Source organism: Cucurbita pepo, chromosome 6 (genome assembly GCF_057944985.1).
Source record: "Cucurbita pepo subsp. pepo isolate OVF chromosome 6, ASM5794498v1, whole genome shotgun sequence".
Classification (NCBI taxonomy): domain Eukaryota; kingdom Viridiplantae; phylum Streptophyta; class Magnoliopsida; order Cucurbitales; family Cucurbitaceae; genus Cucurbita; species Cucurbita pepo.
The window spans coordinates 758978-774769 of record NC_141803.1 but is presented as its reverse complement, the minus strand read 5'-3'; the positions used below and the strand labels follow the sequence as shown (position 1 = coordinate 774769).

The window sequence follows — 15792 nt, the reverse complement described above, 5'->3', positions numbered from 1 at the left end:
CCAAAGCAAAATGCAGAAAAGAAGAAAAAAAAAAAAAAAAGAAAATTTGGTATGTTTTAATTTTGGATTGAATGAAGAAGCATCGGAGACGGTGAAAAAGAAGGCTGAATCCGCTGGCACCAAAGGCGAAGGCGGTCCCCATGGACCCATTGTCATGGGCTATATGGGCCAACGTCGAAGGCCGACCAGCAGAGCATCTCAGTCTCTCTCGCCTCGCCAGCGGCGCCAGACAAGGCCACATCTTTGACAATTTGCCTCACTTTTCACTCCCTCTTCAAGTTTTCAAATTCACCTCCAAATTTGTCCAACACTTTTCTTTATCCCTTCAACTCTTTTCATATTTTGATTCCATTTCCTTTTTCTCTTTTTCTTTCTCCTTTAATTTCAAATTCATTGACTATTTTAATTATTTTCTCATTTTTATTATTTCAAGCTAATTTATAATATAAAATAAAAGCAGAGAAAATAATAAAATTGTTATAGGTGTATTCGTCAATTTCTACTCTAAACTTTCAATTTTATCAAATTAATTCTCACGTTATAATTTGTTCTAAAGATGGCTAGAAAACATTATAAAACGGTATAAATTCCAAAAAAAAATAAAGTTTTGCACTTACCAAACTTAATTTTGCTTAAAAGTTGATTTTATTAAAATTAGTGAGTTTGTGGATTTAATTAACAAAAATTAATTAACGTGTTACATTTTTGGAGTAATAATTGATGCGGTATATAATTTTAAATCCCTATTTAAAGAGATTCAACGGCTGCAGAGCAGGATCGCCAAAACGTCCAAAAGCCCGCGAGTCAATTTTTTTTACTGTTCTTCGCCAATCGCTACCGCGCACACATCCAAAACTCTTCATCTCTCTCTGTCTCTCTTCTTTCTCTACTGATTAATCAACGGCGGCGATCAATTTTCCGATCAGCTACTCCGTCCTCTGCTTCGCGCTGGCATCTGCAAACAATACGACGCCGTCTCCTCCATAATTCCGCATCAATGCGTTTCCACTCTTTCACTTGATCGCACTGGTTTTGAAGTTAGCCGCGTGGAGCAACTGCAGCCAATTGTTCCAGCACTTTCTCTCACGTAGGTATACACCTTTTTTTTCCATCTCTCTCGTCGTTCTTTTCTCATTCCCGAGATTCTTATGTTTAGTACTCCATTACTTGTTTTCTCATTGCGTTGACGGAATCAAATGATCATATAAACAAATTAATATAGAAATAGTTTGACGGAAGAGTTCATCTAGTGCTTTCGTACATATTTGAGTTTTGAATTGACGACAGAATTGTATTTCAGCACAGATAGAATTTATCAGTGTGGAGTTCATCCGTAATTTAGGTACCAAAATGAGAAAATATCAGAAGTTTCCATTTGATTGATTAATTTTCGCGTAGTGTTGAATTGCCGAATTTGCCCTTACTTGTAGTCGGTTGAGGATCATCGTCACAACCACCGCATGACGTTGCTGTTTGTCGACATATCTAAACACAAATCCATTTTCATACGCTCGTTCGGCTCCTCATGTTCTCAAAAGCCTTCACGTTTAGTAAGGACATTCGGAACTTGGCGTCTGAAATGTTCCCGGGCCAAGTCGAAGCCGCTTTGAAGGAGGCTCCCGGTGCCAAAACGGCGCCGGATAAGGTTATCGTCGCCATCAAGGCTGAGAGAGTGATTTCCAAAACTGCACTGGCTTGGGCTCTTACCCATGTGGTCCGTCCCGGTGACTGTATAACCCTGCTCGCTGTCTTCTCCGTCGAGAAAACTGGTAATTCTGTAATTCCTTGCAATTAGTTTTTATCTTGGTTGAGTACAAAATTGCCGTGTTGGATTGAATTTAAGTTGATTAAGGCATGTGTGATTGTATGTTCAGGCAGAAGGTTCTGGAATTTTCACAGATGGAGTGGGGATTGTGCGAATGCTGTTCAGGAGAATCTGCCGGATCGGGTACATGAGATCTCCGAGTCATGTTCACAGATGGTGCTTCATTTCCACAATCAAGTTGAGGTATTCTGTCTTTTCAAGAAAAACTTTTTTACTGTCATTGACTCTTTGCGCCCTTTAAACGTCGTCGTTTTAAGTACATTTTTCACGCTGTCACTTCTTAGCTAGTTGTCATTGTCTGGGTAGCTAACAAAAAAGAAGAAACTTTTCTGATTTACCTTGCGGCTTTATGATTGTTCCATTGAATTTAGAAGATTCCAGGAGGTGGAAGCGAGTCTGCATTTGTTTTAAGGGAAACACTAATTAGGTTCATGATTGAAGGGCCAGGTTGGAAAGACATGTGTTTTTGGGACCATTGGACCTCTTGAAGAAGACAGTGGGGAGAAAGGTTTCTTTTACCTTTTCCCATTGCTTTGCAGCTTCTTCAATGGGGTTAAATTTTTGTTACTTGTTTTAGTAACGTGGACCAAAGCTTAAAATAAGCCAGTATGTTCCCTTGCTGTCTTACAGAGTTTGGTAATATCACTGAGCTTCGGATCTGTGTAATTGAGCGTCCCTCGATGACTACATTGTATAGGGTAGGATGATGATTATGATGAATTATGATGAATGCCAATAGGAAGACTAATCATCCATCAGTGTTTTATACCAAGCACGCCCGTGTAATAATTGTCCACTAAAACAAGTGATCGTGGTACTTACTATGTGTCCCCCATTGGTTTTCAGGTTAAAGTGAGAGTTAAGGTGGTCACAGGAACACAGGGAGGAGCTGTCGCTGCTGAAGCAAAGTTAAAAGGAGTTAACTGGGTCGTACTAGACAGGTAATTTACCATCAGAATGTACGATGTTCTTATGTTTCTTACTGATTCTATGATTAATAATCTTTTCACTTGAGCGGACCACTTGGTTGTGCTTTGAACATAATTATTTAGAACTTCAGGTAAATCACAAGTTGTCTATGAAAGTTTGTTCTGCAGCTCTTATAAACAGAATTTTTAAACTAATTCTATACTTTTATGCAATATTTGCATTCGTACCCAGTGATCTATTACTTATGGACCTTATCCATATATTTTGGATTGAAACTTCCCATAATATTTATTTATCGCCAGTTATATTCCTAAATGCTGTTACGTCTTTGATTTTTATTTGCTCTACTTTTGTACCGTGGAATGATGATTGTACTAAACAAGTTTCAAATCTAATGCCTGAGTTAATTGTTGACCAGGAAATTGAAGAATGAGGTAAAAAGTTGCCTGGAAGAACTGAGCTGCAATATTGTTACAATGAAAGGGTCTCAACCGAAAGTTCTCAGGCTTAATTTGGAGTGTTGGAGTGAACCTCAAACTCCTTTCTTTTCGGCTAATTCGTCTCCTGTTCGAAAAGGTCAACAAAATAGGATGAAGCAGACAGCTTCACTAGCAAGCAGACCAGAAGAAGAACCTAGTGCCTCATTCAGAAAATCCTCTAAAGAAGGGTCAAAATTGGGTACTGATGCAGTGTCTTCTATTTTCCTTGTGTATGAGCAAAACCCTCTATATGAAGGGAACTTAAAAGGCAATCACTTGCCAATTAATGAGACTAACGATTTAAGCATTTCAGTATCATCATCCAACTCAGTGGAAGAAAAAGTTCTGTCTCTACCTCCAACATCTGTGGCTTCAAATCAAAAATGTGTTTATTGGATTTCTCAGAACCATAACCTTTCTGAGGGAAAAACTCTATCCAAGTCCAAAAGAAGATTCCTTAAATTTGCTTCAACTCCCAAGGTGCCATTCAGTAATCCTTCAAGTCTTGAGAAGAGTGCGACTTTTGAAGATATGAGGCTCAACCAGTCTGAGAGAAAGGATTACATTGCGGACTCAAATATCAGGGATGCTGTCTCTTTGGGCAGAGTATCCTCTGCACCCCCTCCTCTGTGCTCATTATGTCAACACAAAGCGCCGGCTTTTGGAAAACCCCCCAGACAGTTCACTCTCAAAGAGCTTGAGGAAGCTACTGACAGATTTTCGGATTTGAACTTCTTGGCAGAAGGCGGTTTTGGAATTGTTCATAGAGGAATCTTGAGAGATGGTCAAGTTGTAGCTGTGAAGCAGTTGAAATGTGGAGGCTTACAAGCAGATGCTGATTTTTGTCGAGAAGTTCGGGTGTTGAGTTGTGCACAACACAGAAATGTAGTGTTGCTGATTGGGTTCTGTATTGAGGACACCATGAGGTTATTGGTTTATGAGTACATATGCAATGGTTCATTGGATTTCCATTTACATGGTATACTTCTGGGTTGTTTCATGTGCATAATTTTCACTAGTTTATCATGAATACAGGCTATTTGCTATTTCTAATTTATAAGGTTTCAATCATGGAATTTCTAAGTTTCAGTCACTGACAGGGAGTAGAAGCCAGTTAGATTGGCATTCAAGGCAAAAGATAGCAATAGGAGCAGCACGGGGTTTACGTTATCTTCACGAAGATTGCAGAGTTGGGTGTATAGTGCATAGAGATATGCGACCTCACAATATCCTCCTAACTCATGATTTTGAACCCATGGTACCTTCATTTTTTATATCGATTTTATTAAGTCTTGAAGCATTTATTTTCTTTTCCAGAACATCCTATCACCCATTCTGAGATGATCTCACTTTATTATCCCATCAGGTTGCTGATTTCGGGCTGGCAAGGTGGCATTCTAAATGGTCTACCAGTGTTGAGGAGCAAGTCATTGGAACTTCAGGGTATTCACTCCACATCCTGTTTATATGCAAAGTTGCAACTTTTAAGTCTGTTCACTAAACAACACAAGAGTTTGGAAACAAAAAGAAGCCACGAACAATATAATTATCAAGCACACGCTTAAGATTTTTTTTTTTTTTTTTTTTTTTTAATCATTTGATTCATCTAGTTACTTCTGGAACCAGGTATCTAGCACCAGAGTACATCAATGGCGGTATGGTATCACAAAAAGTGGATGTATATGCATTTGGCATGGTTTTATTAGAGTTGATTAGTGGTAAAAGAAGCTGTGAGCTGCACCGTCTAGAGGGAAAACAATTTATATCAGAATGGTTCCACCCCATCTCTGCATTGCAAATTCAACATTTACTAGCTAGTAGTAACCATTTGGTAGATCCATGCTTAGCATCCGAGCAATCCCCCGACTTCTGTTATCAACTGCATTCTATGGTCCGTGCGGCTTCCTTGTGTCTATGTCCAGATCCTGAATCAAGACCCTCAATGTCAAAGGTTTGTTTTCAATTTTTTCAATTTTTGTGGCACGTTTGTTATGGTGGTTGTTTGATGCATCCAAGTCGATTTCGTTTTCAGATTCTTCGAGTGCTAGAAGGAGGAGATCCAGTTGTTCCTCTTGGTTTAGACTTCGATCCAGTCGGCTGCAGAAGTGCACACTTGGATGGTTTGACGTCTCACAAACCAATCGAAGCAAGAAGAAGCCATACTCGTACACTCTCACAATGAAACAACAGTTCAGTTTTGAATAGGAAAGGTCTGAACAAACCTCTTTCACATTTGCTGTCCATTTTTTTCTCCAAATGATCATAGTCATCACCTAAATTAGGTGTTTTACTTGTAAAATATGGAAAATATTTAATCTCTCCTTAGTGTTGTTCGTGTATTTCATGCGTGTAGGCTTAGATCAGCCAAGGGATTGGATCCCAAGATTCCCACTGTATGAATTTGAGTTGTGAATTGTGATTATACATAAGCCTCTAGTTTAGGCTTAATTTGTGAGACCCTCCGACAAAATATAAAAAAATTTGAACTTTGGAATTTGTCAGAAGAGAGGTGAACAAATCTTATCAGAGTGTGGAAACCTTCCTAGTAGAGACGTCTTGTGGAAACCTTCCTAGTAGAGACGTCTTGTGGAAACCTTCCTAGTAGAGACGTCTTGTGGACCGTAGACTCGTTTTAAAGTGAAGCTGATGTTATAAGTTAAGACAAAAACGAGAATATCTAAAAGAAAGTGATGGAGTGGATTTAATGGAACATGTGCTGTTTATGATAAGATGCAATGATACGAAGCGGAGGGTTAGATCCTTTATAAATGTTCCACAATATACAACAGAAGGGGAGAAAGGTGAGTTTGGTGGTACAGAGAACACACGGGGTCAAGCCAAACACACACTTAAAAGAATCACAAAATGTTGAAAGATTTCACTCAGGCTCTCATTCACATTCAAATTCACGACCGTTTGCTTATGCTGGGTTCTCTGGAAGAGGTGAAGCTTCTATCCGATGGCACCGAGTCCGCGTCATTCCCAAACTGCTGCTGCATCATCGCCACCGCATTCCTATCCATCGTCATCTCAGGCACACGCCACACCTTAATGGACTTATCGAGGCTCCCACTGTACACTATCCACTGCTTCTCCCCAGCCTTCGAGGACTCACTGTCCTCCTCCACTGCCAAGCACTTCACCGGCCCAGTGTGTCCCGTCAGCACCGTCAGACATGTGTGGGTTGACCCTTCTCTTCTCCACACGCATATGGTCTTATCGGCGGAGCCACTGAACACCATGCTCTCCACCGCTACCAGGCACAGCACAGTCAGCTTGTGCCCTTTCATAACACCACCGTGTGTCAACTTCTCTTTCCTCTCCCAGAAATTCACCATCCCATCAGATGACCCACAGTACACCACGGATCCGTCCGCCGTCACTGCCAGCGCCGTCACTGCACACTCTTGCTTCAGCAACGACTCCACCAGAGTGTGCTTTGTGGCCTTCCCTTTGGCCTCCCTTTTCCACACCTTCACCGTCCCGTCCGCCGAACCTGTGAACACCAGCCCCTCCACGCTCGCCACCACCGAATTCACCGCATCGTCGTGCACATTCAGTGATTCCAAGCACTTGGAATCTGCAATTCTCCACACCTTCAGTGTTCTGTCCCACGAAGCAGAGTATAAGAGGAGCTTGTCCTCAGTGAGGCTCAAACAAGACACTGCATCAGAGTGCTTGATCCACAGAGCCCTTCTACGCCCTCGTCCCTCCACGTAATTGCTGGGGTTAATGGAGCTTTTGAAAATGTCTTTGAGTGTTGGCAATGTACCAGCTCGTTTGTGGTCACTTGAGTTCTTCTGGGACACCTTCCAGACGCGGATTTTGCCGTCTTGGTGTCCCGTGAAAATCCTCTCACCCGAGATGATAATGGCTTTCACCAACCCACTGCTGGACTTAAATGCAGCGTATTCCTTCAAATTCTTCCAAACTCGGATGTTCTTGCTGTCAGAGCCAGTGTAGAGAAGCTCCCCTGAAGCGGCCAAGGAATAGATGTGGCCCTCCTCACGGGTCAGCGAGCCAATTAAGGCATTTTGTGGGTCGTTGTTTTCCTCCACTTGGGACCATGAAGATTTACCGAACGTAGAGGTCTGGTTCCAGGGCGACATTGTCATTGGAGAGCCTTCACCACTCAAACGACCCTGGTCGTAAAAGGCTTGGCCGCCCACAGAAGCACTGCTGTTTCTCATGGCGAAATCGTCTTCGATTACGGTGGTCGAAATGTTGGGGTCGGAATGTGCCATGTTGCCGCCGAATTTGGATCGTGGAATGCTGTTGTCTTCTCCAAACATCTTGTTTCCCTGACTCTGCTCCGACCTTCTCTCGTTTGTGTGGATTTTATTATACGGATTCCGACATGAGAAGTGAAAATGCGATGTAGAAATAAGTTTTAACCCCAGAAGCCTGATAGCCCAAAAGACCCACACTTAAAATGGGTCTTTTGGGGCTCAAATAATGCGTTGATGATCCAGAGTAAACCCAGGAGAGGATGCTAAAAATGTACAACAAGGGATGGACAGTACTGAGTTTCTCCATTTTTAGCAAATTCAAAATCTGTTAATTTCGTTGATTTGGTCAAGCGAGAACACGTGGCTCAATACCCTGGAGATACCCTACCTACACGCCACGTGGAAACATATATTTTATTAATAAAATAATAAATAAAAACTTATAATCCAAATTTCTGTACAATCGCGGGCCTAAGCTGGATCCCAATATGCTTCACCTGGGCCTTTGGAGGCCCATAACGAGATCGATTTCCGAAACGTTAATCCCAATGCTTTCGGCTAAGGCCGTGGCATCCTCATCGTCTTCGAACTTCCTCGCGAAGACGCCTATGCCCGAAGCATTTTCGCGGGCTTAGGGTTTAAGGACCGCTTGCTCTGCTCTAAAACCCTAAGAATATGCAGTCGCAATCCTTCTCTCGTGGGCTTCCCCCGGCTCTGGTCGGACTACAGGATGGCCGTTCCCGCTTTCGTCAAATGGTGAGTACTTGCTACCAATGTTTGATCTAATGATTTTTCTGTCATCCCGAAGTAACATTGCAGTTTCGCTCTTCATTTCATCTCAAGCAATTGGGAAACCGGTGGAAACAAGGAGAACAGCTTGAATTTTCATCCAAACAGCTTCAATTTGCATCCAAGTGTATGTCTTCAATTATTCTTGATCAGCCTGATAAGAGTTAATACTGAGTGAGAGATTTCTGCTAAAACAATTTTGCAGGGGATGTGTTGAAGAGGAAGAGAGGGGCGTTCATGTGCGTGGCTGATTCTAACGGGAAGCCTCAGTTGGAATCGTCTGGAAAGGAAAATCGTATATTGTATGTTAGTGCATTGAATGGAGCGGAGCCTTGTCGTGGGAAATCTGGCTCTGTCTCATTTCATGGTCTCACTCACCAGTTGGTAGAAGAGGGTAAATTGATGTCAGCTCCTTTTAGAGAAGACAAGGGCTCTCTCCTCTGGGTACTAGCTCCTGCAGTGTTTATCTCATCTTTGATTTTTCCTCAAGTTTTCCTTGGCGATCTAATCGAGGCTTACTTCAAGGAGGAGATTCTCGTAGGTAGTATTGAACCGAGTTCATTTTATATTATGATTACTCGGGTTTCCTTTTGTCTACTGTTTGTTTCATTCCATTGTGTGCGGCATATTGTTATCTAACGCAATACATTTGCATGGTTCAAGCAGAAGTTGTGACTTCATTGGTGTTTGAAGTCCTATTTTACGTTGGAGTTGCTGCGTTCCTGCTCGTGACCGATCGTGTTCAAAAACCATACTTGCAATTCAGCTCGAAGAGGTGGAGTCTCATTACAGGCCTTAGAGGATACTTGACAACAGCTTTCTTCATTGCTGGCTTCAAGGTTGTAGCTCCACTATTTGCCGTCTATGTAACTTGGCCGATGATTGGCCTGCCTGCCCTCGTTGCAGTGTTTCCATTTCTGGTTGGCTGTATCGTTCAGTTGGCATTTGAAACCCATGTTGATAGGCGTGGCTCAGCTGCTTGGCCACTCGTTCCAATCATTTTTGAGGTGCTTCACGTATAGTTAGTTATAAGTAACTCATTCCTCGTTGCTTTCAAAGAGTAAACAAGATCTTTTACAAAACGAATCAACTTGCAGGTTTATAGACTTTACCAGTTGACAAAAGCTTCCCATTGTATGGAGAGGTTGATGTTCCAAATGAGAGGGCTTCCCAACACTCCAGAATTGTTGGAAAAAAGTGGAGCTATTTTTTCTATGATGATAACCTTTCAAGTCTTGGGAGTCATATGCCTCTGGTCGTTAATGACTTTTCTTTTGAGGCTTTTTCCTTCCAGACCTGTGGCAGAGAATTACTAGTGTTGTAGCATTCTGTACATTCTATTTTCAGGGTTAGTTAACTCTTAATTACAATTTATTTTGTTGCAAGGATTTCTAGAACATTTTATCATGATTTGTTCAATGAGCTCCATATTGTCCTACCCCATCAATTGATATTCAAATCTTCAGCTTCCTCCTCAGAAGTTTAAGGAAAAATCAGGACTTGCCATCCTGTTTGATTTGAGTTAATTTTCTTCACTTTTCTGCGTGATCACTTAAGTTCTCACAAGTACGTACATTCCTCTTCTCTACATTGATTTTCTTTGATCTGTTAGGATAGTATCCTTTTACCCTCTTATTATTGTTAAGTTTTAGGCCTGGAGGTGATATCGGAGAGCCAAGACCACCATAGGGAGTTCAATAATAATGGCCACATATTTCATCTCTTCGTAAATAATAAGCGCTTGATACTTGAGCATATCAGCTTCCAATGAGTGTAAGAGTTGGTTTGCTTGAGGTTATCCCAATTGAGTTGTTTTCTACTGGGGAACGAAGTATTTCTTATAAAGGCGTGGAAACCTCTTCCTAGCATATGCGTTTTGAAACTGTGAAGTTGACGACAATACATAACGGCCCGAAGCGGATAATATTTGCTAGCGGTGGGTTGTCTTTTAGTGGAAGAGAGTAGGAGATTAGTCGTGAGTAGATAATAGGTTCTATTCTTTCTATTTTCATCGAACAAGTGGTATGGGTGGATTGTAGGTCCTACTCTTTCTATTTTCATTGAAAACGAGCAATGTCACTTTTCAATGTGATGAGCTTCGACCCTATTTTTCAAATTCGAGAATTTGGGTGTTATCTTTGAACCCTTAAACTTGGTCAAAGTTGTATCAAATTTCAATTTTAATGTTCAATTTTGTCAAATTGTATCACAAATTTAAAAAAAAATATATCAATCTATTATATTTAGAGTTACAATTTTGACCTTGTTCTAAATGTAATTAAAAAATAGTTAATTATAAAACTTATATATAAAATCTCAATAAAATAGAGTTAGAGGTCAATTTTTTATTTAAATTTGTGAATTTTGACTAAATTATTCAATGGTTCATTTATTAAAACGAGACTAAAAAGGAAATTTGGTCGAGGGTAAAAATGTCTAACTCTATGAATTTAGAGTTCAATATAATGATATTGAAAACCTAATATGAAAATCGATACAACCTAATTATTTGTAAATAAAACTTATTTATTTTAGTTCTAAACCACTAATCAAAGTCCTGATATTAAGCTAATTGCGAATAAATTAGGAACAATAAAAGCTTCTTTCATTTTTGGGGTTTTAATTAAATTAATATATGGGCCGAAAGCCTCAAGAAGAAAGAAGCAATAGAGTCTATTGGGCCGAAAGCCTCAAGAAGAAAGAAACAATAGAGTCTATTGGGCCGAAAGCCTCAAGAAGAAAGAAGCAATAGAGTCTATTGGGCCGAAAGCCTCAAGAAGAAAGAAGCAATAGAGTCTATTGGGCCGAAAGCCTCAAGAAGAAAGAAGCAATAGAGTCTATTGGGCCGAAGGCCTCAAGAAGAAAGAAGCAATAGAGTCTATTGGGCCGAAGTTTTTTAGCTAAGCCCACCGAACAGCGCAAGAGGCGGGTCAGTGAGCCCTAGCCGCCAAGCATCTTTCCATTATAAATATCAAAGGAAGTGAACATCAGCAAATCAATCCTTCTCCGATGGAGCATACGCCGCATGGTTTGGTTTCTTTTTATTTTTTGAGAACCGATCTCTCGAGTAGGTGAGATTTCATCTTTGTTTACGTTTCATATTCAATCTTTTTGTTTCCGGATGCATATTTCGAATTGAATCCGATCGTTTTCTTTTCTTTAAAATAATCTTTTTGCAAAGAGTTTTCAACAATGTCGATGTTTTTTTCTCGGTGATGATGAAAAATGATGACGAGTCCGATCTCTAATCCATTCACCCCTGACGACAATTGAGGCATTTGTCTGAGAGAAATCAACCTCTTTTATTTTGTTTTTTCCTGCATTTTTACGATGATTTTTCGTTTCATTTTCAAATAAAGGATCTTGTTTAAGGATGAAAAGCTCTCGCTTCACCGTCTTAACAAATTCTGCGTACGGAACGAAGAAGCCGTCTGGCCGTCTTCTTCATTCAAAACTTGGCCGCCTGTTTGTTTCTTCTCCAAATTCTTTCAATTTCTGCAGTTTATTGACTTCTTATTTTTATATGGAGGTTTTCTCTGTGATGATGAAAAATGATGACGAGTCCGATCTCTAATCCATTCATCCCTGACGACAATTGAGGCATTTGTCTGAGAGAAATTAAACCTCACTTTTCTTCCACATTTCTTTTTTAATTCGATTCTGTCCACTGTTTTATGTTCTTATTACGATTTTGAGAGCTTATTTACGTTTTCGAATACTGTGATTTCGATTTGATTGAATCTGAGACGGTTTATTGTATTTACACAACCATAAGTGCGGCGATGATGAGAAAGCAGACTCTGGTTTATTCGAAACTGAAATTGTTTCTGTGATTATTTCTCAAGCACTTTTGAGCCGTTCCTGTGAGTACCTAGATGAATTTTTAATACAAAGTGTTTATGAACTCACATAATCTTCTAGCATTATTTCCTTGTGAGAAAATTAATGAGCTGCTGCTATGAATTCACTGCCCTTTCCTACATTCAAACAGCGATTGGACACCCCAGAGGTCACGGCGCCGACCAGAGTGCCCTTACACCAAGAAACATATACCTAAATGCTTCTCTGCAAACTAGACGATTCAACAAGATGAAGAAACAATGGGAAGTTTCTCAAGATAATTGGTTAACATTCAGAGGCATTTACTTAGCGAATGTGGCTCATATTAATAACATGGTCCTTGCGACTGCTAATGGGGAACATATTAATTTTCTTTACCAACTGAGTCGAATACCCAAGTAGGAAGCCAAAATGTATTAAAACTATACGCAAGATCGCGAACACGGAAAGGAAAGAGGACCTTAGGGTTGCGGTAATTGATGATAACTTTGCCACTACGTTCTTGGCGGACTACAAAATGGGCCAAAGCGGACTACAAAATGGGCCAAAGCGGACTACAAATGTGCCAAAGCGGACTACAAAATGTGCGAAATGTGCCAAAATGGGCCGAAACGTACTGTAGCGGTCGGATAGGCTCATAGTAATATTGTTAGTGGTGGGTTAGGTTGATGGTTATATTCAAGGGGTTAAAGCGGACTCTTTGGTTGTGGTTAGCAATAATGACTTGGTAACACATAAGAAGATGAGCATTAATGAAAGTATTAATGAATTAAGAGAGTATAAATATAAAAGAATTATGTAAATGGACCAAATAAAAATGTGCTAAAAAAGCATAATGTTTTGAAATTTAATAATAAAATGAAAATTAGATTTATAGATTAAAAAATATAGAATATGGTGTTCAAGTTTGTGTGTAACTTGGATTGCGTTGTCAAATAACTCCAAACCTAACTCTTGGAAGTTGGAAGAACAGGAAGGAACCATAACCATACATTATTTCAGAGATTTTGACTTTTCCCAGTTTCCCCAAATCTTTGTCACCGCCAAAACCTATCTTTCCACATTTATATTTCAATTCCCTGTTTATTCTTCGCCATCTATATATACAATGCGCCATCTCAAAGTTAACACGTACCCTTCCCATTATCAATTCGTTATGCGTCCCTTGAATCATCTCCTCAGATTATGTACAGGAACTAATTCAAAAACGCTGGCGCCGGCGCTCCTCCAGCACCAGGGCGGCGCAGCCCACGAAGGGATAAAAACCGTCGTGGTCGATGAAGACGTGTGCAGCGGCGTTTGCATTTACATTGTTACTTGGAACATGAACGGGCAGGCGCGTTATGGGGATTTGGAAAAGCTGGTCGGAGGAAAAGGCGGCAGCCGGGAATTTGAGCTCGTCATTGTCGGGTTGCAGGAGGTGCCACGGTCGGATGTTTCCCGCCTGTTGCAGTCGGCTTTGGCTGAGTCTCACGTGTAAGATCTTTAATTTTGGGTTGAATAAAAAATGGGTGGCTGAATTTAATTTTAATGTATGTGTGGTTTTTTGTTTTCATTTAAAGGTTGGTAGGAGAAGCAACCATGCAATCTCTGCAACTCTATGTGTTCTGCTCCAAGAACTCTGACTTTTTTATCAAAGGTAATGTCAACGATATTCAAGCCTTTGATTCTTGGGCAACCCTTCTTTAAATTTATATATTTATATGCAGAGGTGAAGGTGGATAAACAATCAATTGGAGGGTGTGGCGGATTGATGAGAAGAAAGAAAGGTGCTGTGGCCATTTTTCTTAATTACAGAGGCATCCGAATGCTTTTCATTTCTTGTCATCTCTCTGGTATGCGTCCAACTTTTATCATTCTATTTGAGCTTGAAAACTCATTCAAAACAAGCCCATTTCCAAGCTATGAGTCTTCTTTGAGTATTAGTGGCATGTTTTGGTATCTGCAGCTCACGCTCACAAGGTAGAGGAGAGGAACTGGGAGTGCAAACACATAACGCACTCGTTATTTTCAAAGAAATGGAACCCTTATGCATTGCCCGTTCAAGTCACCGTTTGGTTGGGGGATCTCAACTACAGAATTGAAGGGATCAGCACACACCCAGCTAGGAATTTGATCCACAAAAATCTTCTTTCGGTAAGTATCTTGCGTTTAATAGCTTAGGAATCACAAAACTCCACAATAATATCAATAGGAATCACAAAACTCCACAATACTATCCTGACTTATGTATTTCTTGCTTATGAACGACCTCATGATCATACTCTTAATTGGCCAATGTGAGACTCTCTCTCAACCATCTTCAATAATCTCTCTCTTCGAACAAGAGCCTTCCTTAAGGCCTATGGAACCCTCGAACAGATCCCCATTGAGCCTTCCTTGAGGCCTATGGAGCCCTTGAACAGTCTCCAATTAATGTAGGTTCGACTCCTTCTCTGGATTCCTTGATTCTTTGTTCGACACTTGAGAATTGTATTATCTATAAACTTTCATGCCTTTACTTTTGGTTTCTCCCAAGTGGCTCGTACTAATAAAGATGTATTACTTATAAACTCATGATCATCTTTTTAATTAGATAACGTGGGACTCTCTTCCAATAATCCTCAACATAATAGACCGTTTTTTGAAAAACTAATTCGTACATTGTGGTGTGGTGTTGCATGCAGCTGCTAAGGAGCAGAGATCAGCTTCTGCAAGAAGCTGAAAGAGGACGCATATTCGATGGCTACTGCGAAGGAACATTGTCGTTCAAACCGACCTACAAATACAACGTCGGAAGTAGCAAATACGACAGCAGTTATAAGGTAAAATGCTGCTAGCGGATATGTTTAGTATCCTTGTTGAGAAAATGCATTTTCTATACACTAAGGGTGTTGATGACAGGTGAGAGTACCATCGTGGACGGACAGGATCTTGTTCAAAGTAGATGAGGAGGAGAAGATTAGTGCAAATCTATGTTCCTATGACTCAATGGATGAGATTTACAGTTCCGACCACAAGCCAGTGAAAGCTCAGCTTTGTCTTCGACCGTCTTAGTACCAGCTGCTCCCCACTCCAACCCACACTGCCTTCTATGTATGTATCCCTTATTCCTAATTTCTTTCATTCCATTCCTCTCTTTTGTATTATATGCATGTGTATGTGTAAGTATGTATGTATTAAACTGATTATAATTGACTATGTATCTAGTTTAGAAAAAAATGCAATTCTCAACCATTCTCCCCTCGAACAAAATATACTATAGAGTCTCCTTCGAAGCCCTTCTCTAAAGCTCTCTAATAGTCACCCTTTAATCGAGGTTTGACTCCTTCTCTAAAGCCCTCAAACAACGTATACTCTTTGTTAGGCACACGAGTCTCACACTTTATTCAACACTTGAGTTGCTAAGTTAAGATCATGACTTTGATGTTATGTTAAGAACCATGAACCTTCACAGTGATAGAATTGTTCACTTTGAGTATAAGCTCTCGTGGTTTAATTTTGGTTTCCCAAAAAACCTCATGTGAGCTCCCACAACAATTGGAAAGAGAGGGCCAGCAATTTGAGAGAGGAGCTAGTGTTAGCGTGGACCCTGGAGGGGTGAATTATTGTGAGATCCTTCATCGATTGGAGATGAGAACGAGTGCTAGTGAGGATGCTGGGTCTTGAAGGGAAGTAGATTATGCAATCCCACGTCAATTAGAGAGATGGACAAAACAAA

General features: G+C 40.4%; 3 protein-coding genes, 2 non-coding genes and 1 pseudogene across 14 annotated transcripts; 5 read left to right on the top strand and 1 right to left on the bottom strand.

Annotated features, from left to right (window-relative positions):
- The first annotated feature begins 768 nt into the window (after positions 1–768).
- LOC111797460 (inactive protein kinase SELMODRAFT_444075) lies at positions 769–5738 on the top strand. 5 transcript variants are annotated; one of them, XM_023680459.2, is made up of 10 exons: positions 769–1091; positions 1431–1769; positions 1875–2008; positions 2672–2766; positions 3174–3433; positions 3548–4213; positions 4335–4492; positions 4601–4677; positions 4861–5185; positions 5267–5738. In XM_023680459.2, exons 2-10 carry the CDS (start codon positions 1526–1528, stop codon positions 5414–5416), a joined length of 2109 nt encoding a protein of 702 aa, XP_023536227.2. In that variant the 5' UTR covers positions 769–1091; positions 1431–1525; the 3' UTR covers positions 5417–5738. The 5 variants fall into 5 exon arrangements, with proteins under 5 accessions (XP_023536227.2, XP_086981116.1, XP_023536225.2 ...); XM_087124990.1 differs by adding an exon at positions 1306–1342 and having other exon boundaries at positions 3174–4213; XM_023680457.2 differs by adding an exon at positions 1301–1342 and having other exon boundaries at positions 3174–4213.
- A 232-nt stretch (positions 5739–5970) lies between these two features.
- LOC111797487 (protein JINGUBANG pseudogene) lies at positions 5971–7649 on the bottom strand (annotated as a pseudogene).
- Positions 7650–8019: 370 nt separating this feature from the next.
- On the top strand, positions 8020–9690 carry LOC111796863 (tRNA-processing ribonuclease BN). Its single transcript, XM_023679652.2, has 5 exons — positions 8020–8219; positions 8307–8379; positions 8458–8793; positions 8919–9259; positions 9350–9690. Exons 1-5 carry the CDS (start codon positions 8139–8141, stop codon positions 9566–9568), a joined length of 1050 nt encoding a protein of 349 aa, XP_023535420.2. The 5' UTR covers positions 8020–8138; the 3' UTR covers positions 9569–9690.
- A 1551-nt stretch (positions 9691–11241) lies between these two features.
- 5PTASE11 (inositol polyphosphate 5-phosphatase 11) lies at positions 11242–15791 on the top strand. 6 transcript variants are annotated; one of them, XM_087124991.1, is made up of 7 exons: positions 11242–11323; positions 11612–13568; positions 13655–13731; positions 13802–13927; positions 14041–14228; positions 14759–14896; positions 14976–15791. In XM_087124991.1, exons 2-7 carry the CDS (start codon positions 13201–13203, stop codon positions 15126–15128), a joined length of 1050 nt encoding a protein of 349 aa, XP_086981117.1. In that variant the 5' UTR covers positions 11242–11323; positions 11612–13200; the 3' UTR covers positions 15129–15791. The 6 variants fall into 6 exon arrangements, with proteins under 6 accessions (XP_086981117.1, XP_086981119.1, XP_086981120.1 ...); XM_087124993.1 differs by having other exon boundaries at positions 11260–11323; positions 11782–13568; XM_087124994.1 differs by having other exon boundaries at positions 11261–11323; positions 12244–13568.
- Positions 11460–11543, top strand: LOC111797799 (small nucleolar RNA SNOR75). Its single transcript, XR_002815623.1, has one exon. It is a non-coding gene; the product is annotated as a small nucleolar RNA SNOR75 (small nucleolar RNA).
- On the top strand, positions 11786–11869 carry LOC111797798 (small nucleolar RNA SNOR75). Its single transcript, XR_002815622.1, has one exon. It is a non-coding gene; the product is annotated as a small nucleolar RNA SNOR75 (small nucleolar RNA).
- Position 15792: the final 1 nt, after the last annotated feature.